Source organism: Schistocerca nitens, chromosome 1 (genome assembly GCF_023898315.1).
Source record: "Schistocerca nitens isolate TAMUIC-IGC-003100 chromosome 1, iqSchNite1.1, whole genome shotgun sequence".
In the NCBI taxonomy this organism is placed as follows: Eukaryota; Metazoa; Arthropoda; class Insecta; order Orthoptera; family Acrididae; genus Schistocerca; species Schistocerca nitens.
In genome coordinates this window covers 1,063,028,868-1,063,052,751 of record NC_064614.1, presented here as the reverse complement: position 1 = coordinate 1,063,052,751, position 23,884 = coordinate 1,063,028,868, and the positions used below count along the sequence as shown (strand labels likewise).

The 23,884-nt window shown below is 40.1% G+C and overlaps 1 protein-coding gene across 1 annotated transcript in view; it reads left to right on the top strand.

Moving 5' to 3' along the window:
• LOC126226731 (DNA-dependent protein kinase catalytic subunit-like) overlaps nt 1-23,884 on the top strand; it is a 563,510-nt gene that overhangs the window by 318,198 nt on the left and 221,428 nt on the right. Inside the window, exons 30-31 of the mRNA XM_049942233.1 lie at nt 2,301-2,634; nt 14,372-14,486. Of these exons, the coding sequence (XP_049798190.1) occupies nt 2,301-2,634; nt 14,372-14,486 (449 nt within the window). The remainder of the gene's footprint in view (nt 1-2,300; nt 2,635-14,371; nt 14,487-23,884) is intronic.

Sequence of the window (23,884 nt, the reverse complement as noted above, 5' to 3'; positions counted from 1 at the left end):
GAGCCCATGATGATTCCTCAATTTCCTATTCACCACCCAATACCAGTTTGGCAGCACGTAAATTTCACCTAATGATTAAGAGGTTGGAACAATGGCCAGGAGAAAGAGGTTGTAAATTTTCATCACAAACACCACTTTTGTTTATTATAATCATTGATGTCATCATTTTATCTCACCTAGGTTCACATGAATGACACTACAAGCTACTTTCTGGGGAGGTCAACTATGGCTCAGAGACATTGTGCATAACAGTAAAACACACTCAACACTCGATAACCATTCAAATTAACACAAAAATTGTAACAGTTAAAAAGCCAAGAATGATGAGGTATTTGTTAAGTCAACCAACTATTGTGTTTGACTCATAGAGAGGATAACTTCCTGAATGCTGGAGCTCTGTATTTGTCCAGCCAAATTATGAGCATGTAACCATTATAAACCTAAAGATGTGTCTATACTGATGTGAAACTGGTAGTTGCGATTAAAGTAGCTTCAAACAGCTATGCGACTTTTGGAAATACGTAATTATTCTTGACTTTTTATGGTAATTGTAATGATAATGTGAATGGTTATTGAGTGTTAAGTGTTTAAATTGTTATTTGTGAATGGTACAGTTTTAAGTTTAAACAACTCGGTTATATTTTTGGATTTACTTTTTGATGATAATTTGACTTGGCTACTGCATCTCAAGGAGATGAAAGTCAGATATCGAAAAGCACTTACCATCCTGAAGTATCCACAGCAAACAAACCAGAGAGCTGGCAGGCATTTATTCAGTCTTGACTTGCAGACAGTTACACTATATAGGGATTTGCAAGATAAACATCTACATGTACATGGCTACTCTGCAAATCACACTTAAGTGCCTGCAGAGGGTTCATCGAACCACCTTCACAATAATTCTTTATTACGTCATTCTCAAACAGTGCATGGGAAAAACAAATGCCTATGTCTTTCTGTGTGAGCTCTGATTTCACTTATTTTATGATGATGATCATTTCTCCCTATGTAGGTTGACGTCAACAAAGCATTTTTTCATTCAGAGGAGCAAGTTGGTGACATATCTGAAAATATTATACTCTGCTCACAATGAGGGTGTTAGGCTGCCATTGGGTGTCTGCTGAGCTATTCTGATATCTAGCCTGTGTTTTAAGACTGGCAAACCATCTTTCTCAGTGATGTACCATTTCTTGGTGAAATTTGCTCTGAAGATATGCAGTATACAATAAAACCATTTGGGATCAGTAGGGGCTAAAGTTAAAATTCTGAATCAGTGTTTGAGCAGGTTGCTACCCTGGCTAATTAAAATGCCCAATCTAATTTTAGAAATGACTGAAACTAGCGGAAACTGTGCGGATGCACACACATTCCCTGAACTCTTACGGGACTTGGAATAATGTCTTCCACGAGTAATGAGTGTGTTGGGGAGGGACACTACGAATGTAGTGTGTGGACATACAAGGTGAGAATGTGGGTCTCGCGGGAGGCGTGCGCGAGATAGTCCCTGCAGTCGCACTATCCTCTGTGCCCTCGGTGGCTCAGATGGATAGTGTGTCTGCCATGTAAGCAAGATCCCTGGTTCAAGTCCCAGTCGGGGCACACATTTTCACCTGTCCCTGTTGATATTATCAAAGCCCGTCAACAGCTGAAGGTATTAATATAATTCTAATTTAAACCTGCAGAGAGTGGTGGATCCTCCAATCCCCCAACCAAGAACAGACACCATATCCATATAAGTATACTCTGCAGGTTTGGTCTGAAGGAGTAAAACTTCTGACCTCCAACATCAGCACTGGTAAAACATTGCTAATGTACATCTGTGAAACACTGTCATGTTAAGATTGGTTGTGAAGAATGACATTCTTTTCACCGAATACATACATCCATATTAAGCAATGCAGTTATGATTATGCAATTGAACAACATGTAGTAGTAGTAGTAGTAGTAGTAGTAGTAGTAGTAGTAGTAATCACCAGCATAGTCATTGGCTTTGATCTCTTTCCTTTTCAGTACAGTGGTGATATTATCACATATGTAATCTTAAACGGAATGAAATGATTTCGTATGGAGTATGCCATTGTCCTTATAATAGTGTGTTCTATTAGAATATGTGTATGAGGACCACCCATCATGGTATACTTTCTCAGCTTATTTTGTTCTGTGTTAAGTTTTACTTCAGTGATAAGTTTTATTTTGTGTGTGTGTGTGTGTGTGTGTGTGTGTGTGTGTGTGTGTGTGTGTGTGTTTTCACCTGAAGATTATAATATTTGCTAATATCAGTTTCATTATGCCAAATACAGGTGAAGATGCATATGGATTCCTAAAAAGTAATGGGCTGCTGGACTTTGTTGACCAACCAGATACTGGTGCTCAACTTGCAGCACTAAGAGTGCTGGAGAAACTCTTGTTGCTGGACCGAGACAACAGCAGCATTTGCCACATGAAATATGCTGAAAAGCAGAGTCTTTTGGATGCAGTATGTCCTATTGCAGTTAAACGTTCAACTGCTGCCTCATGTCGTCACCTTGCATTTCAGATCCTTTCCAGTGACACTGATGCCCATGAGGGTGCTCGAAAAGCCCTACTTTCTGGACTGGCAGATTCAGACCCGGATATAAAGGAATTTGTTCTGAGGTATGTACATAGAGTTAATTATCCATAAATGTGGTAAGTGACTACGGTATTTTATTTGCTTCATCTACATCTACATGATTACTCTGCTATTTACAATAAAGTGCCTGGCAGAGGGTTCAGTGAACCACCTTCAAGCTGCCTCTCTACTATTCCACTCTCGAACAGCATGTGGGAAAAACAAGCACTTAAATTTTTCTGTGCGAGCCATAATTTCTCTTATTTTATCGTGATGTTCATTTCTCCCTATGCCAACAGAATGTTTTCACAATCAGAGGAGAAAACTGGTGATTGAAATTTCATGAGAAGATCCCATCACAACGAGAAACACCTTTGTTTTAATGACTGCCACTCCAGTTTACGTATCATGTCTGTGGCACTATCTCCCTATTACATGATAGTACAAAACAAGCCGCCCTCCTTTGAACTTTTTCGATGTCATCCTTCAGTCCCGCCTGATGCGGATCCCACACTGTACAACAATACTCCAGAATAGGGTGGACAAGCATGGTGTAAGCAGTCTCTTTAGTAGACCTGTTGCACCTTCCAAGTGTTCTGCCAATGAATTGCAGTCTTTGGTTTGCTATAACCACAACATTATCTATGTGGTTGTTCCATTATAGGTTATTTGTAATTGTAATCCCTAAGTATTTAGTTGAATTTACAGCCTTAAGATATGTGTGACTTGTTGTGTAATCGAAATTTAGCAGATTTCTTTTAGTACCCATGTGAATAACTTCACACTTTTCTGTATTAAAGTGAGTGAGTGGTTGTACGTTATTACTAAATATGGAGCTATTGTATCAGCATACTCTGAAAGGTACCTGACTGGTGTACAGTCTGGACTGGAGGCCTTGCCTTTATTAAGTGATTTAAGCTGCTTTTCTACACTGAGGATAACTACTTCTAAGTTTCTCATCTTGGCAGTTGTTCTTGATTGGAATTCAGGAATATTTACTTTGTCTTCTTTGGTGAAGAAGTTTCAGAAAACCATTTGTAATAACTCTGCTTTAGTGGCACTGTCATTAGTGACTTGACTGCTGTTATCGCACAGAGATGGTATTAGTTGTGTCTTACCACTGGTGTGCTTTATTTATGACCAGTATCTCTTTGGGGTTTCTGCCTGATTCCAAGACAGAGTTTCACTGTGGAAATTTTTAAAAGCATCTCACATTGAAAACGCGCTTTGTTTTGAGCTTCTGCAAAACTTTGCCAATCTTGGGGATTTTGCATTCTTTTAAATTTGGCATGTTTTTCTCATTGCTTCTGCAACAGCTTTCTGACCCATTTTTGTGTACCATGGGGGATCAGTACCATCACTTATTAATTTATGTGGAATATATCTCTTAATTGCTATCAGTATTATCTTTTTGAACTCATTCACATATTTTCTGATCGTACGTGATAAGATCAGAAGGAGTAGAGACCATCTCTTAAAAATGCATTAAGAGCATTTTTATCAGCTTTTTTTTAAATAGATGTACTTTGCATTTCTTTTTAATGGTTGTAGGTGTTACGGTATTCTACCTTGTTGTCGCTAATCCCAGTATTTGTCTTGGTACTCCCTATTTGTCCAGGATTATTTTTTGCTGAGAGATCAAGTATGCTTTCACAATCATTTATGCTTTGAGAGGGCTCAGGAACTAATTGTTCAAAATAATTTTCTGAAAAAGCATTCAGTACAATTTTGGATGACGTTTTATACCTGCTGCGGGCTTTAAACATATAATTTTTCAAGCATATTGAGGGTAGATTTAAGTCACTACCAACTATAATTGTATGACTGGGGTGTACCTATTTGAAGTGAGACTCAAGTTTTCTTTGAACTGATCAGCAAGTATATCTTCTGAGTCAGGAGGTCAGCAAAATGATCCAGTTGTTAGTTTAGTCCGACTGTCAAGTATAACCTCTGCCCATACTATTTTGCAGGAAGTATCTACTTCAATTTCACTACAAGGTAAATTACTTCTGACAGCAATAAGTACTCTACCACCTTTCTGAAAACTGTTAGGTCATTTGAAAAAATTTCGGCTGAACTTATTTCCAGCTTTAGCCAGCTTTCCATACCTATAACTACTTGAGGTTCAGTGCTTTCTATTAGGGCTTGGAGCTCTAGTGCCTTCCCAATACAGCTACAACAATTTACAACTACAATGCCTCGTTTTAGATGGTTTCCTGAGACCCTCTAACCTAGAAAACTGCCCAGTCCCTTCCGCTACCCGTGTATCCACTTTCTGTGTGTAGTGGACTCTGACCTATTAAGCGGAACCCAGAAACCCACCACCAGATAGCGCAAGTCAAGGAATCTGCAGCCTACACAGTCACAGAACCGCCTGAGCCTCTTATTCAGACCTTACACTTGGCTCTGCACCAAAAGACCACAGTTGGTTCTGTCGACGATGCTGCAGGTGGTGAGCTCAGCTTTAGTCCTGTAAGCGAGACCGGCAGTATTTACCATTTCCACTAACCACTCGAAACCAGAGAGAATCTCCTCCGATCCAAAGTGACATGCGTCATTAGTACTGACATGGGCCACCCCCTGCAGTTGGCTACACCCTGTACTCTTCATGGCATCTGGAAGCACCCTTTCCACATCCGTAATCACTCCCCCCCAGGTAAGTACATGGAGTGCACACTGGCATCCTTCCCCTCCTTGGCAACAGTGTTCCTAAGGGGCCCCATTACGCACGTAACGTTGGAGCTCCCAACTACTAGCAAACCCACCCTCTGTGAATGCCCAGACCTAGTGGGCCGAAAAGCTTCCTCTGGAACAGGGTGGACGATTGCATCCAGCTCAGAGACTTCTTCAACCACAGATAACGCCCAAAACCTGTTAGTTAAATGAACTGGGGTGGCCCTACAATCCGCCCTTTGGAATGCCTTTCACTGCCTGCCAGACTTTTGAATGATCTCCCACTTGACCACAGGTGAGGTATCAATCTCAGTGCAGGCTATACCCGGGGTAGTCACAGCAATGAACCAATCGGGGGACATGCTCAACGTCCCTCGCATACCCATGTCCGACCCCCCACAGTGATGCCCTTGGCAGCAGCCACAAGCTGTGTGAAGGAAGCAAACACAGCCTGGAAGGGTCAACAAATCGGCTTGCATCTGTACACAGCAATCACAGTTCCTACCCATTACTAAAGTTGATTCTGTTTGAAGCTTGTAAATATATGTAACAAACAAACGGTGTACTCTCCTTATTAGTGGCAGGAACTCGCAGTGCACTCTCACTAACCAACATCCTGTCTGACTATGAAGAGAGATGCTTATAATCACTTTCTTGCCTCTCCTAATAATTCTGTAGAATGATAATAGAAAACGAAATATCATAAATATTTGTAATATTATAAGATTTGAATTGAAATTTTAACCTCTTTGCTGGAAACATTAGGAGCTAGAATTGACAGGAATAAAGATACAGATTTTGATGTGAAGAATCTGAAAGGCTTTAACATTAATACATAGATTTCATATACTAATGTTTAAAACTAGATGGGTACAGTCTTCAACAAGAATCTGCAAATCTAGAAATTATCGTGACCTTTACAACCCAGAATTACTTGAACCTCTTGTGTTCCTCTTGACCCAGGATTCGGATTCCACCATCCCAGCCTAATTGTTTCCATTTGTACAAATGTTAACTAACATTCCCCTCATATTAAGTACAAATCTTTCTGGGATACCTAAAAAAATCATCATATTATTGATGAAAAGTCTTCATTTTATTGATGACATTTTCATGATCTGGACTCATGGCAAGATCGACATTTGCTCTTTTCTCCATAACCTCAACACTTACTCCCTTCATCTGGTCCTTCTCAACTCGATGAGTAACATTCCCATATCTCAATCTCCACCTCTCGGATGCTCCATAAATAGAGGGTGTTACAAAAAGGTACGGCCAAACTTTCAGGAAACATTCCTCACACACAAATAAAGAAAAGATGTTATGTGGACATGTGTCCGGAAATGCTTAATTTCCATGTTAGAGCTCATTTTAGTTTCGTCCACTTACGCTCAATGGAGCACATTATTATGATTTCATACAGGATACACTACCTGTGCTGCTAGAACATGTGCCTTTACAAGGACGACACAACATGTGGTTCATGCACGATGGAGCTCCTGCACATTTCAGTCGAAGTGTTCGTACGCTTCTCAGCAACAGATTCGGTGACCGATGGATTGGTAGAGGCGGACCAATTCCATGGCCTCCACACTCTCCTGACCTCAACCCTCTTCACCTTCATTTATGGGGGCATTTGAAAGCTCTTGTCTACGCGACCCCGGTACCAAATGTAGAGACTCTTCGTGCTCGTATTGTGGACGGCTGTGATACAATACGCCATTCTCCAGGGCTGCATCAGCGCATCAGGGATTCCATGCGACGGAGGGTGAATGCATGTATCCTCGCTAACTGAGGACATTTTGAACATTTCCTGTAACAAAGTGTTTGAAGTCATGCTGGTACGTTCTGTTGCTGTGTGTTTCCATTCCATGATTAATGTGATTTGAAGAGAAGTAATAAATTGAGCTCTAACATGGAAAGTAAGCATTTCCGGACACATGTCCACATAACATATTTTCTTTCTTTGTGTGTGAGGAATGTTTCCTGAAAGTTTGGCCATACCTTTTTGTAACACCCTGTATATCTTTTCATATCAATCATACCAACAGTACCCCTACTTAAACAGCTATCACTCTTTTCACATCAGGTCTCTTCCTGCCAGCCTAGTCATCCATGCATGCCATACCTGCAGTGGAAAGAGGAGTTGTTGAAAGAGAAGTTACTGAAACATTCTGATAACATTACCAGAGCTTTTGTTACACACAGTATCCTATTTAGTCCATCCATAGAGAGATCTGCTATGCCATCTCCTCCTCTGGCACTAGTAAACCTATCAACCAGCAAGTGACCAGCACTCCTCTGATCATGTGACAGAACTGTTAGAGAAAACTTTATTGGAACTCATGCATTTGTGAAAATGGATATGCGTGTAGCCGATAATAATTTCCAGTCAGGTCATAGTGGAAGATATTATCATGAAATCTTAGAAAGTTATGTTGTTGTTGTTGTTGTGGTCTTCAGTCCTGAGACTGGTTTGATGCAGCTCTCCATGCTACTCTATCCTGTGCAAGCTTCTTCATCTCCCAGTACCTACTGCAACCTACATCCTTCTGAATCAGCTTAGTGTATTCATCTATAGGTCTCCCTCTATGATTTTTACCCTCCACGCTGCCCTCCAATACTAAATTGGTGATCACTTGATGCCTCAGAACATGTCCTACCAACTGATCCCTTCTTCTGGTCAAGTTGTGCCACAATCTTCTCTTCTCCCCAATCCTATTCAATACTTCCTCATTAGTTATGTGATCTACCCATCTAATCTTCAGCATTCTTCTGTAGCACCACATTTCGAAAGCTTCTATTCTCTTCTTGTCCAAACTATTTATTGTCCATGTTTCAGTTCCATACATGGCTACACTCCATACAAATTCTTTCAGAAATGACTTCCTGACATTTAAATCTATACTCGATGTTAACAAATTTCTCTTCTTCAGAAATGCTTTCCTTGCCATTGCCAGTCTACATTTTATATCCTCTATACTTCGACCATCATCAGTTATTTTGCTCCCCAAATAGCAAAACTGCTTTACTACTTTAAGTGTCTCATTTCCTAATCTAATTCCCTCAGCATCACTCTACTTAATTCGACTGCATTCCATTATCCTCGTTTTGCTTTTGTTGATGTTCATCTTATATCCTCCTTTCAAGACACTGTCCATTCCGTTCAACTGCTCTTCCAGATCCTTTGATGTCTCTGACAGAATTACAATGTCATCGGCGAACCTCAAAGTTTTTACTTCTTCTCCATGGATTTTAATACCTACTCCGAATTTTTCTTTTGTTTCCTTTACTTCTTGCTCAATATGCAGATTGAATAACATCGGGGAGAGGCTACAACCCTGTCTCACTCCCTTCCCGACCACTGCTTCCCTTTCATGTCCCTCGACTCTTATAACTGCCATCTGGTTTCTGTACAAATTGTAAATAGCCTTTCGCTCCCTGTATTTTACCCCTGCCACCCTCAGAATTTGAAAGAGAGTATTCCAGTCAACATTGTCAAAAGCTTTCTCTAAGTCTACAAATGCTAGAAACGTAGGTTTGCCCTTCCATAATCTAGCTCCTAAGATAAGTCGTTGGGTCAGTATTGTCTCACGTGTTCCAACATTTCTACGGAATCCAAACTGATCTTCCCCGAGGTCAGCTTCTACTAGTTTTTCCATTCGTCTGTAAAGAATTCGCGTTAGTATTTTGCAGCTGTGACTTATTAAACTGATAGTTCGGTAATTTTCACATCTGTCAATACCTGCTTTCTTTGGGATTGGAATTATTAAATTCTTCTTGAAGTCTGAGGGTATTTCGCCTGTTTGACACATCTTGCTCACCAGATGGTAGAGTTTTGTCAGGACTGGCTCTCCCAAGGCCGTCAGTAGTTCCAATGGAATGTTATCTACTCCGGGGGCCTTGTTTCGACTCAGGTCTTTCAGTGCTCTGTCAAACTATTCATGCAGTATCATATCTCCCATTTCATCTTCATCTACATCCTCTTCCATTTCCATAATATTGTTCTCAAGTACATCGGCCTTGTATAGACCCTCTATATACTCCTTCCACCTTTCTGCTTTCCCCTCTTTGCTTAGAACTGGGTTTCCATCTGAGCTCTTGATATTCAAACAAGTGGCTCTCTTTTCTCCAAAGGTATCTCTTATTTTCCTGTAGGCAGTATCTATCTTACCCCTAGTGAGATAAGCCTCTACATCCTTACATTTGTCCTCTAGCCATCCCTGCTTAGCCATTTTGCACTTCCTGTCGATCTCATTTTTGAGACGTTTGTATTCCTTTTTGCCTGCTTCATTTACTGCATTGTTATATTTTCTCCTTTCATCAATTAAATGCAATATCTCTTCTGTAACCCAAGGGTTTCTACTAGCCCTCGTCTTTTTACCTACTTGATCCTCTGCTGCCTTCTCTACTTCTTCCCTCAAAGCTACCCATTCTTCTTCTACTGTATTTCTTTCCCCCATTCCTGTCAATTGTTCTCTTATGCTCTCCCTGAAACTCTGTACAACCTCTGGTTCTTTCAGTTTATCCAGGTCCCATCTCCATAAATTCCCACCTTTTTGCAATTTCTTCAGTTTTAATCTACAGGTCATAACCAACAGATTGTGGTCAGAGTCCACATCTGCCCCTGGAAATGTCTTACAATTGAAAACCTGGTTCCTAAATCTCTGTCTTACCATTATATAATCTATCTGAAACCTGTCAGTATCTCCAGGCTTCTTCCATGTATACAGCCTTCTGTTATGATTCTTGAACCAAGTGTTAGCTATGATTAAGTGTGCTCTGTGCAAAATTCTACCAGGCGGCTTCCTATTTCATTTCTTACACGCAATCCATATTCACCTACTATGTTTCCTTCTCTCCCTTTTCCTACACTCGAATTCCAGTCACCCATGACTATTAAATTTTCGTCTCCCTTCACTACCTGAATAATTTCTTTTATCTCATCATACATTTCTTCAATTTCTTCGTCATCTGCAGAGCTAGTTGGCATATAAACTTGAACTACCGTAGTAGGTGTGGGCTTCATATCTATCTTGGCCACAATATTGCTTTCACTATGCTGTTTGTAGTAGCTTACGTGCATTCCTGTTTTCCTACTCATTATTAAACCTACTCCTGCATTACCCCTATTTGATTTTGTGTTTATAACCCTGTAGTCACCTGACCAGAAGTCTTGTTCCTCCTGCCACCGAACTTCACTAATTCCCACTGTATCTAACTTTAACCTATCCTTTTTCCGTTTTAAATTTTCTAACCTACCTGCCCGATTAAGGGATCTGACATTCCACGCTCCGATCCATATAATGCCAGTTTTCTTTCTCCTGATAAAAGTTATATGAAAAGTCAATGAACAATTCTAAACTGTCCAGTAAGTCTGTTGTGAATGAGTCTAGTGTTGAAACTACAGACTACTCATAAAGCTAGAATATTAAATTCATCATTTAAAAATGTTTTCCTGAATGAAGATACTTCCATAGTGACATTGTGACTGTACCACACTATTGAGAAATACTGAAATAAGCATTCCCAGTATAGAAAAGCAAAATAATGCTGGAAAGAACACGGAACTAGGCCATAGCAGAGTTCTTATATTAGACTTTCAAGTGTTTAGACTGTGGATTTAGCTTTGTTCCTAGTTCATATTTATGAAGAATGTCTCATATATCAGATAGTCATAAGCAGTTGGGAAAGAGCACTATTCACTCCTTTTTACCAAAGTGGAAATGAACGGATACACAGAATTTAACATAAATATCACTAACATCCACCTGTTGCAGGGTGCTAGAGAATGAACATTATGATGTTTCTGGAGGGGGAAAAAAGCTTTTCTCAAGGCATTATGTTTCAGGAAAAACCAAGCAGAAATGTCATACTGTCCTGACATTGCTGTTGTTTTCTGAAGTTCTCTTTGTATGTGAACAAAAATAAGAAAAATCTCCTTAATGAACAGGTATACTGCAGTTAATATCTGGTCGTAAATTTCTATAGCTGTCAGATTGTTTAACTGTTTGGTGTCACTACTAAGAATCAATATTAAATTGTACAAACATTTAGGATCAGTACTAGGGAATGTGAATGGAAGGGTCCTGGTAAAGTACAGAGTTTTGATAAAGGAATACAATACACTACAGCAAAGGAATGAAGGCTACTGCTCAAGTGTTTGTTTGGAGTCCTTATTAAGTGAGCATAACAGCACACATCAAACAGATTCAGAGATGGAGCACTAGGATTATAATGGGTCATAGTAAACCATACTGAAGCATAAGAGATGCTTTGGGAACATGAATGGAAATCATTGAAAAGATGATGACATTGTTGGGCACATACCAAGTCATTTAGACAACCCGCCATCCCAACCGACTCTCACTCAATATATTAATAAAATAGGATATAAAAATAACTAATTTTGGTACAAAGTACCCTCCACCAAGCACTGTGCAATGGCTTACTGATCACCCATGTAGATATTCACAATACTGTTATGAACACCATGTTCCACTACATATTTTGTAAAATTGCGCTAAGTTTAACATCAAACATGATGGTGTGGACACATGACATTGTGGGTGACATTGTCAGCTTAGACTCCTACATTTTATAGGTCCTTCCAGAAGCAGTTGTGTGTGGCTATCATAGTGGCAGATAGTGTAATTACCTATACCTTTGCACATTCCTGACACCGTGTTTAATGTTGCTTATGTTGGTCTTTTTCATGCTGTAATAGATTTTTTTTCCAACCTGCTCTTTCACTGGATGTCTCACTATGATTTCCAGTAGTCAGTACCACTTGAAGAAGGAATATTAGGCTTAGTCCCATTGACGTACCACTGGGTTGTGCATTTACATCAAAATAGGCTGGTTGGTGAAGACTCCAGTATACATTCATTACTTCTTAGTAGCACTTTTTCATGCTGCAATAATAACATACTTTATGCAGTCATTTAGTTTTTCACCGGAATGCCCGTTGTAAATAATTACTTTTTTTTAAACAATTATGAATAGGATAGATTTCCACACCCCTTCAAGGCAATGCACCGACCAAACGTTCCCGTTTCCTGTTCCCCCTCCCCCACGGCCTCCCAACACAGTCCCTGAACAGCCTTATCCTGACGCCTTCTAGACCTTACACGGTCCACCAGATAGCACTCTTCTCTCCCCCACCTGTACTCTGGTATCCCTACCACTTCCTTGCCCCACTCCCGATTGCTATTTTCGCCAGAGATTTTGTGTGTGTGTGTGTGTGTGTGTGTGTGTGTGTGTGTGTGTGTGTGTGTGTGTGTGTGTGTTTTCCCCTTGTTGTTTTGCGTGGCACTATCACAGCACAGGCCTACATTGATGATTTAAGCACGTTCTTGCTTGCCACTGTTGAAGAGCAATTTGGCGATGGCAACTGCATCTTCTAGCACTATCGAGCACCTGTTCATAATGCACAGCCTGTGGCAGAGTGGTTACATTATAATAACATCGCTGTAATGGACAGCACGCACAGAGTCCTGACCTGAATCGTATAGAACACCTTTGGGACCATGCATGCACCTGAGGTTTTGACCGAAAGCTTAGTGTGTGACAGCCTTCCAGATTGCCTTTCTGCAACTTTACGTGTCATCCTTATGGTGAGTAGCAATCTGTCCTTTCATAACTGCTGTGTGTAAATGCTTTCTCTGGTTGATAAGCAAGATTTCCACACTCCTAAACATCCCTAGGTCCATTGTTTCTGATATGATAGTGAAGTGGGAACGTGAAGGGACATGTATGGCATAAAAGCATATAGGCTGACCTTGTCTGTTGACTGACAGAAACTGCCGACAGTTGAAGAGGGTCGTACTGTGTAATAGGCAGACATCTGTTCAGACCATCACATAGGAATTCCAAACTGCTTCAGGATCCACTGCAAGTACTATGACAGTTAGGCGGGAGCTGAGAAAACTTGGATTTCATGGTTGAGCGGCTGCTCATAAGCCACACATCATGCAGGTAAGTGCCAAATGAAGCCTCACTTCTGTAAGGAGTGTAAACATTGGATGACTGAACAGTGGAAAAATGTTGTGTGGAATGACAAATCACGGTACACAATGTGGCGATCCGATGGTAGGGTGTGGGTATGACGAATGCCCGGTGAACGTCATCTGCCAGCATATGTAGTGCCAACAGTAAAATTTGGAGACGGTGGTGTTATGGTGTGGTTGTGTTTTTCATGGAAAGGGCTTGCACCTCTTGTTGTTTCGCATGGCGCTAACACAGCACAAGCCTACATTGATGTTTTAAGCATCTTCTTTTTGCCACTGTTGAAGAGCAAATTCGGGGATGGCGCCTGCATCTTCTAGCACTATCGAACACCTGTTCATAATGCACAGCCTGTGGCAGAGTGGTTGCATGACAATAACATCCCTGTAGAGGACCGGCCTGCATAAAGTCCTGACCTGAATTGTATTGAACACCTTTGGGATGTTTTGGGACGCCGACTTTGTGCTGGGCCTCACTGACTGACATCAGTACCTCCCCTCAGTGCAGCACTGCATGAAGAATGGACTGCCATTCCCAAGACACCTTCCAGCACCTGACTGAACATATGCCTCCAAGAGTGGAAGCTGTCATTAAAGCTGAGGGTGGGTGAACACCATATTGAATTCCAGCTTTGCTGATGGAGGGTGCCAGGAACTTGTAAGTCATTTTCAGCCAGGTGTCAAGATACTTTCGATCACATAGTGTCTGTATGAATATGTTTATGGCACTATTAGACCTTTTCATAATCATGAATGTTGCTTTATGCTTATTTCATAGATTTTAAACACGTGGTTACAGCTCAGAAAATTTTTGACACTTTTATGTTTTTCTATAGGATAAAAGATCAGTACATCTCAATTTTCATACACACCTGTGTTTTTGCTAAAAATAATTTTGCAGTTTTTGATAAAATTGAAAGTGTACCTTTTTTTGTCATAGCTGTGGGTGAAAGTGGGTCTGTTGTATTTTTTGTATCTTTTATCCAGTATAAACATTCAAGTGTGTTTAGTAGCTAAAATAATTGTTAAGTTTCGTACTGTACTTCCACAATGTTTATCCACAAAAATTTAGGTTAATCTCAAATAAATTACACTGTAACAGGTACTGGCGGTCAGATTCGCAGTTACCAGTTTCTGCTTCAGAGAGACTTATATATATATTGAACCACCTGTACAGCACAGAAACAGAAGTACAATTTCTGGGATATGCTCTTCAGGTTTGTGTATTATTTACTTGTACTAAAATTAGGAATAAGTTCCATTACACTCTCTCATCACTTGGTCTTTAAATATGTCTGCTTGTGTCTGTATGTGTGGATGGATATGTGTGTGTGTGCGAGTGTATACCTGTCCTTTTTTCCCCCTAAGGTAAGTCTTTCCGCTCCCGGGATTGGAATGACTCCTTACCCTCTCCCTTAAAACCCACATCCTTTCATCTTTCCCTCTCCTTCCCTCTTTCCTGACGAAGCAACCGTTGGTTGCGAAAGCTGGAATTTTGTGTGTATATTTGTGTTTGTTTGTGTGTCTATCGACCTGCCAGCGCTTTTGTTTGGTAAGTCTCATCATCTTTCTTTTTAGATATATTTTTTCCACGTGGAATGTTTCCCTCTGTTATATTCTGTTCATAACTTTATGTTGATTCTGTAGAGTAATCTGGCTTATGCGTGCTTATCTACTGACTTTTTCGAATAACATTTTTGCGTTTAGTTATATTGTCATAGGCTGCACTGATATGAGTGATTGGAGTGACACTTATGTATAAATTATTCTAAATCCTAGTAGTTGTGTTGTATTGTTACCTGTCCATATTCGACCAAACAGCTGGTCAATATGGTTTTTACAAACTGCATCATCTCATAAAATGAGTAAGTGATCATTTATATCTGGAAGGAATTTACAACATGTAACACAAAGCTACACATTGGCCCTAAAATAAATCTCTTATCCTCATTTATGTTTTACTCCACAAAAAAAGCTAATTATACATGAACATTGCAGTCATTCACTCTGAAGAGTTAGAGTGTCTTATATACCAATGTATGTAGTAGCAAAATCAAACAAAAATGTAATAGATGATAAACTCTTTCTGGAGAAGTTGTTTATGTAGTTTTCTTATTGTGAACCTTTATTTCACATCATTTTGTGTCAGCTGTATTGCCAGTTATGTCCAGGATGTTATATCATTACCAGCTGTTTGCCTCTATGGTGTTCTATAGGTCACATCTTTGTTCTTACAATGGGATTAGAAATATGAGCATAGAACCACATAAACGTGAATCGTACAGGCAACATAATGTAGATGCGAAGAACAAAGATGTGTCCTACAGAATACCATTGTAGCAAACAGCCTATAATGATGTAACATCACTGACTCAACTGTCAATATAACGATCATGAAATACATAATGCTTAATTATTATCATTGTAATGGTTGTGGATGGGTGCACCTTCAACACTTGAGATTTAATGATCTTCTAGTAGCAAAGTAACCTATATATTTTGGTATATTAGGCTTCCAGTAATAAAACTCAGTGGCATATCATAAAATTACTAGAGTACATAAATGAATTAGCAAGATGTTTGGAAGAGTGGTATACTTTCTACCAGCATTGTATAGCACCAGAATTTCCATACCTCCTACTCACTATTTGATGAGTGGTGCTTTGTCTTGATAGTCAACTTATAACTTCCGTAAAGAGCTTTCTTCCCTCACTTGGTTAGTTTTGAGCTGCTCCATCTTTCCTGAAAGTTTGTCCCACCACCAAACAAAAATACTGTAGCTTTATTTAGTTTTTTTTTTATTCTAGCAGTAATATGAAAGTGTTAGATTGCTACTCGCCACATAGAGGAGGTGTTGAGTTGCCGACTTGCCACTCGCCACATAGAAGTGGTGTTGAATTGCAGACACACACAATGAAAACACTGCTAAACTTTTAAACACACACACACACACACACACACACACACACACACACACAGAGAGAGAGAGAGAGAGAGAGAGAGAGAGAGAGAGAGAGAGAGAGTTAGTTATGGCTAGTGTCTATGGTGGCTGGTGCCCAACTGCCAGTCTGCCATTCACGTGTGTATGTCATGCTTGTGTGTGTGTGTGTGTGTGTGTGTGTGTTCTGCTTGTGAAGGACTTCTTTGTGTGAAATCTAAAAGCTTAGCAGTCTTTTCATCATACCTCTCTCTGACTCAATGCCTCCTCTGTGTGGTGAATAGCAATCTATCCTTTTCATATTGTTGGTATTCCATCCTGGAATTCCCATTGTTTATATCGTTATATTAGTTACTTGATGATTCATACAAGATTAACATCATAATTACAAAGGTACACACATTTTGGATAAAATGTACATATTTCATCTTTCGGTTTTTTAATGTTCTCTACTAATTGTGTTTGAAGAAATAGTGATAGGCCTGAAATCTGTCTACTTGTATCATTTTCTGTGGATCTGCCTTTCATGCCATATATACACTTAAGAAAGAACAAACAGAAATGACAGACAGTCACTTCTTGGGCATCACTATACACACTAGCTGACAAGAAAAAAGTGAAGCACTGAGAAGATATGGTTGGATATCAGTGTAACTTCGCACATGTACATGACATTGATGGGTATGCAGATAAGAAGAGTTACAATTGTCTGTGGCATAAAAGAACAGTCACCAGAATGAATTAGTGTTGTTCGTGTTTGTTATTGTTACCAGAGCTGGTAGGTTATACAAGGGGTGTGAGTAGTGTCAAAATGTGAGTGATCGCTGTGAAGGTCGCAGAGATGCCTCATACACATCAGACAGCAATATCAACACCTAAATGAGTTTGAAAGGGGCTTCATTGTAGATCTCCATTTGGTCGGCTGGTGGAGCGGTGTAAAATCCAGATTTGTGGGGCATTCAAATGTGATGGTGGACTGATGTTGGACTGTGTGGGAATGTGAAGGCAGGCATAATCAACCTCAGAGTTCTGCTCAGCCACGTCGGAGCACCTCAAGTAAGGATCACTGTATTGTGTGTGAAGCACATCTTAACCCCTTCACAACTGTGCCTCTAAGAACAAGTAACAGACTCCCTGCTGCATGGTGTGTCATCTGTCACCATCGATCAGAGACTATCAGCAGCCAGACTAAGGAATTACCATCGCATGCATAGGCTGCCATTAACATCGCAACACAGATGGCTGTATTTGGAAAGGTACCATCGCCAGGAAGCATGGAACACACAGTTCTGCACTATCCAAATGACCATCATTGGCAAGTATAGTGACGACTTGGTGAAAGGGTCCCACTCTTCCAATGTTTTGTGAAGGCACAACAGTGTCAATCTTGTCTACACATTGTGGAGCACCATTGGGTATGATTTCAGATCACGGCTGGTAGGTGACTGAGGGAACTCTGATGTCACAACAGTATGTCATGGACCTCCTGCAGCCTCATATGTTAACCCTCGTGTAGTGGTATTATGTTGCTACTTTTCAACAGGACAATGCTTGTCTATACTTCACAATGTCTGTGAACTGTTGCATGATGTTGCATGATTTACTCGAATTCAAGCCGCACTTTTTTCCCGGTTTTTGTAATCCAAAAAACACCTGCAGCTTAGAATCGAGTGCAAAGTAAGCGGAAGTTCTGAAAAATGTTGGTAGGTGCCGCCACAACTAACTTCTGCCGTCGAATATATGTTCTGCTACACAGGCATGCTTTGCAGGCACAAAAATAAATACTGGCGCCAAAAACTCTGCGTCAGTATATAAATTAAAAAAAAACGATGGAAGACGAGCTTTTTTTCTCCACCCCGAGTTTCGACCACTGCATTTTCATACATTATCCAACGAAGTAAATGCAAATTCCGTATTGTTCATCTTCGAATGTAGCAGCATTTCAATGTACTACGAAAATCCGACTGGCAAGACTGTTTGCTTGGGAATTGTCAATATGGCCAACTCTATGTTCTGAATTTTTTCCCACCTGTGAGAAGAGATGGTTGCTAATAGGAACTTTTATGAATAGTGTATCACATGCAGTATTCTCTTTACCATAAGAATAATACGAATATAAACATTTTGCCATGTATTCCTTTATGTTTGCTGCTATCTCATTTAAATCCTGTCTGCCTAATAAACTACGAAACTAGAGTGAGACAACAGCAAACGTGGAAGAATATACATGTTGTGTCATGTTTATATTCGTATTATTCTTATGCCTAATAGTGATATAGCAGAAATGAAGCACGACAATTGACTAGATTTTTAAATCTAAGATGACTCTAATTTCTGTGCAGAATGTAATGTACTAAAGAAGCGTCTGCAAAGATTTTCAAACGGAGAAAAATTATCGCTATACTCTCGTTCAGAGCATCTTCTGTCATACGCAGTCTATTATTTGGTTCTTGTTGATCATTATCAAAGAAAGCAGCAGTGTAAGTAACAACAAATAGCAGTCTCTTGCCATTGTTTCGCTAATGACAGAATTCCTCTCTTTTTTTTAATTGTAAACGGCGGTAGCGCGCACAAAAGCAAGCCATGCCGCGAGCGGCGACAGGTTGTAAACACTCAACATCAGAATGCGACAAACAATGGATGACACAGTACAGTAATGCATTTTCAGCTTAGAGTGACATAAACACCTATAACAAAGAAAACGGCACTTATCAGATCAATGAAAAATAAGCAATCAATTCAAACCAGACGAAGCATGTGAAAAAGGAAGGGTACCCCTATAAATACGGACGGAGCGCCTGATGCATAGCAATGGCTACCTGGTAAAGCTTAACTGCTAAGCTTACGACTCGAACCAAACTACTGTAGCTGTATCGTCATTCATTCGACCTAAATTGTTTCTCATATTACAGTGGACCAACTATGTTTCGATTTGGAGGTGCGGCCTAAAACTTTTCTCTCCCCTTGAATTTCAAGTCTCAAATTTCAGGTGCGGCTTAGATTCGGGAAATTGTTTTTCCCTTGATTTCGAGTCTCATTTTTCAGGTGTGGCTTAGATTCGAGTAAATACGGCACTCCCAAGGCCAGCAAGAGGCCCAGATCTGTTCCCAGTAAAAAGTGTCAGACCAGCTCAAACATCAGTTCCTTTCCAGTGCAGTATCAAGGATATGTTAAAATAGTTGTGGGCCGGCTTGCCTCCGTAGAGGTACAACAGCTTTACGAGAACCTTTCTAACCAACTTAATGTATGCATCCATACCAGAGGCGATGCAACATCATACCGATAGGTCGGCTCACACTACCACATCCTATGTAAATATAAATTTACTCTATTTTGGCAGGAGGAACAAGACTTCTGGTCAGGTGCATACAGGGTTACAAATACAGAATCAAATAGGGGTAATGCAGGAGTAGGTTTAATAATGAATAAAAAAATAGGAGTGCGGGTAAGCTACTACAAACAGAATAGTGAATGTATTATAGTGGCCAAGTTAGACACGAAGCCCATGCCTACTACAGTAGTAAAAGTTTATATGCCAACTAGCTCTGCAGATGACGTAGAAATTGAAGAAATGTATGATGAGATAAAAGAAATTATTCAGGTAGTGAAGGGAGACGAAAATTTAATAGTCATGGGTGACTGGAATTCGACAGTAGGAAAAGGGAGAGAAGGAAACATAGTAGGTGAATATGGATTGGGGCTAAGAAATGAAAGAGGAAGCCGTCTGGTAGAATTTTGCACAGAGCATAACTTAATCATAGCCAACACTTGGTTCAAGAATCATAAAAGAAGGTTGTATACATGGAAGAATCCTGGAGATACTAAAAGGTATCAGATAGATTATATAATGGTAAGACAGACAGATAGATTATATAATGGTAAGACAGAGATTTAGGAACCAGGTTTTAAATTGTAGGAAATTTCCAGGGGCAGATGTGGATTCTGACCACAATCTATTGGTTATGAACTGTAGATTAAAACTGAAGAAATTGCAAAAAGGTGGGAATTTAAGGAGATGGGACCTGGATAAACTGAAAGAACCAGAGGTTGTACAGAGTTTCAGGAAGAGCATAAGGGAACAATTGACAGGAATAGGGGAAAGAAATACAGTAGAAGACGAATGGGTAGCTTTTAGGGATGAAGTAGTGAAGGCAGCAGAGGATCAAGTAGGTAAAACGACGAGGGCTAGTAGAAATCCTTGGGTAACAGAAGAAATATTGAATTTAATTGATGAAAGGAGAAAATATAACAATGCAGTAAATGAAGCAGGCAAAAAGGAATACAAACGTCTCAAAAATGAGATCGACAGGAAGTGCAAAATGGCTAAGCAGGGATGGCTAGAGGACAAATGTAAGGATGTAGAGGCTTATCTCACTAGGGGTAAGATAGATACTGCCTACAGGAAAATAAGAGATACCTTTGGAGAAAAGAGAGCCACTTGTTTGAATATCAAGAGCTCAGATGGAAACCCAGTTCTAAGCAAAGAGGGGAAAGCAGAAAGGTGGAAGGAGTATATAGAGGGTCTATACAAGGCCGATGTACTTGAGAACAATATTATGGAAATGGAAGAGGATGTAGATGAAGATGAAATGGGAGATATGATACTGCATGAATAGTTTGACAGAGCACTGAAAGACCTGAGTCGAAACAAGGCCCCCGGAGTAGATAACATTCCATTGGAACTACTGACGGCCTTGGGAGAGCCAGTCCTGACAAAACTCTACCATCTGGTGAGCAAGATGTGTCAAACAGGCGAAATACCCTCAGACTTCAAGAAGAATTTAATAATTCCAATCCCAAAGAAAGCAGGTATTGACAGATGTGAAAATTACCGAACTATCAGTTTAATAAGTCACAGCTGCAAAATACTAACGCGAATTCTTTACAGACGAATGGAAAAACTAGTAGAAGCTGACCTCAGGGAAGATCAGTTTGGATTCCGTAGAAATGTTGGAACACGTGAGACAATACTGACCCAACGACTTATCTTAGGAGCTAGATTATGGAAGGGCAAACCTACGTTTCTAGCATTTGTAGACTTAGAGAAAGCTTTTGACAATGTTGACTGGAATACTCTCTTTCAAATTCTGAGGGTGGCAGGGGTAAAATACAGGGAGCGAAAGGCTATTTACAATTTGTACAGAAACCAGATGGCAGTTATAAGAGTCGAGGGACATGAAAGGGAAGCAGTGGTCGGGAAGGGAGTGAGACAGGGTTGTAGCCTCTCCCCGATGTTATTCAATCTGTATATTGAGCAAGCAGTAAAGGAAACAAAAGAAAAATTCGGAGTAGGTATTAAAATCCAGGGAGAAGAAATACAAACCTAGAGGTTCGCCGATGACATTGTAATTCGGTCAGAGACAGCAAAGGACTTGGAAGAGCAGTTGAAGGGAACGGACAGTGTCTTGAAAGGAGGATATAAGATGAACATCAACAAAAGCAAAACAAGGATAATGGAATGTAGTCAAATTAAGTAGAGTGATGCTGAGGGAATTAGATTAGGAAATGAGACACTTAAAGTAGTAAAGGAGTTTTGCTATTTGGGGAGCAAAATAACTGATGATGGTCGAAGTAGAGAAGATGTAAAATGTAGACTGGCAATGGCAGGGAAAGCGTTTCTGAAGAATAGAAATTTGTTAACATAGAGTATAGATTTAAGTGTCAGGAAGTCGTTTCTGAAAGTATTTGTATGGATTGTAGCCATGTATGGAAGTGAAACTTGGACAATAAATAGTTTGGACAGGAAGAGAATAGAAGCTTTCGAAATGTGGTGCTACAGAAGAATGTTGAAGATTAGGTGGGTAGATCACATAACTAATGAGGAGGTATTGAATAGGATTGGGGAGAAGAGAAGTTTGTGGCACAACTTGACTAGAAGAAGGGATCGGTTGGTAGGACATGTTGTGAGGCATCAAGGGATCACAAATTTAGCATTGGAGGGCAGTGTGGAGGGTAGAAATCGTAGAGGGAGAGCAAGAGATGAATACACTAAGCAGATTCAGAAGGATGTAGGTTGCAGTAGGTACTGGGTGATGAAGGAGCTTGCATGGGTAGATTAGCATGGAGAGCTGCATCAAACCAGTCTCAAGACTGAAGACCACTACAACAACAAACAACTCTATTTTGTAATCACTGAAATAGAATCACATTTCCTCTCAATCAGTGAAGTTTCATTTTGTTTCGTCCTCCCCATCTGGGAGCTTCACTTTCTTGCAGCCAGTGTATTTTGGCATTATTAGCATGATGAAAAGTTAGGCTTACACGTTTTTCTCATATTGCAATGATTTTTACTTTCTACCTCACTAGTGTAATTAATTTTGGTTGGGTAACATGGTGTCGGCAAGAAAATTATTGTTTAAGAAAATTGCCAAAAATTTACTGATAAAGTGTGTATTTTGTATGATGATCTGTACTGCCTGGCATGAATGGCAAGTTCATGTTTCTTAAAATAAATCGATTGGCACAAATGCAGAGGAAGGCACTGCCTTCACCTTGCCATCTTCGAGCATGAAGTCCACCTTCCTGGGCTTGGTGCTTTTCTATTGGGGTTGCAGCACACGCGCATTCGAACGCATACATGCATGAATGCGCATTCGTGTGTCAGAGAGAGAGAGAGAGAGAGAGAGCTGCTGTTTTTTAATACTGTAGTGTACTGTACTTACTTGTGTATCAGGGATACGGGTTCTGCAATGGCAGAATCCCTGATGGCAGGTTTTGTGCAGCAGGATGCCACACAGTACTTACTTGTGGTTAAAGATGAGCAGTTAGTGTTAGCCCCACAGGCCGATCCTCAGATAGTTCCAGCCACTGCCAGAATAATTAGTCCTTTTTCTGGTAAGTCAACAGAGGGTGTAAAGCCTTTCACATATGACTTGGCACCATTTGCAAAGATGAGAGGTTGGTAAGTTGAAAAGTTGTTGCAGGTACAGAAATTATGGCTGATTGAGGAGGCAAAAGTGTTTGTTAGGTGTACAAAGTGACACAGACATTTAAGCAGTTGAAGAAAGGCCTCCTACAACAATATAAAAAGGAAAAAAGTGCAAGATTTTTTTGTGTGCAGTTAAGTAGTGCATCAAAGGGGCATAATGAAATGGGAGGGTTTCACAGATAGAATACACAAGATTAATGTGAAAATTTATGAATTTTGGGAGAATGATGAAGAAAATAGGATTATACTCCAGGAAGCTGAGCATAGGGAATTTGGCATCTTTCTAAGGGGCTTTTTACGTGATGTTTCGAGAAGTGATTGAAGAGGTGCACTGAAAAACCTGTACTCTGCCGTCAGATTGGCTGCAGAGTTTGAAGAAATTGATATAGCAACAAGGGTGCAGGACAAGCTAAGTATGGTTCCTATTACTGTGAAATGTTATAGGTGTGGACAATCAGGGCATGTCCAGAAGCAATGTAGGCAGCCTCAGTGGGGTAAGAATGATGTTGGTGGACACCATCGATAAGATTATAGTAGCAATGCTGGGAATACTCAGTGGAGAAGTGGGCAATGGTTAAATGCGAAAGGGAACCCAAGTCCACTGAGTGGCATTCCCTTAAGATTTTAATGCTAAAGATACATATGCAGAGGCAAAAAGTGCTATAGTGAGAGTTTTGAAAGACAGGAAATGTAAGTTTTTGTGGGACATGGGGGCAAATTTGTTAGTGATAAAGAGACCTTGTTGGTCA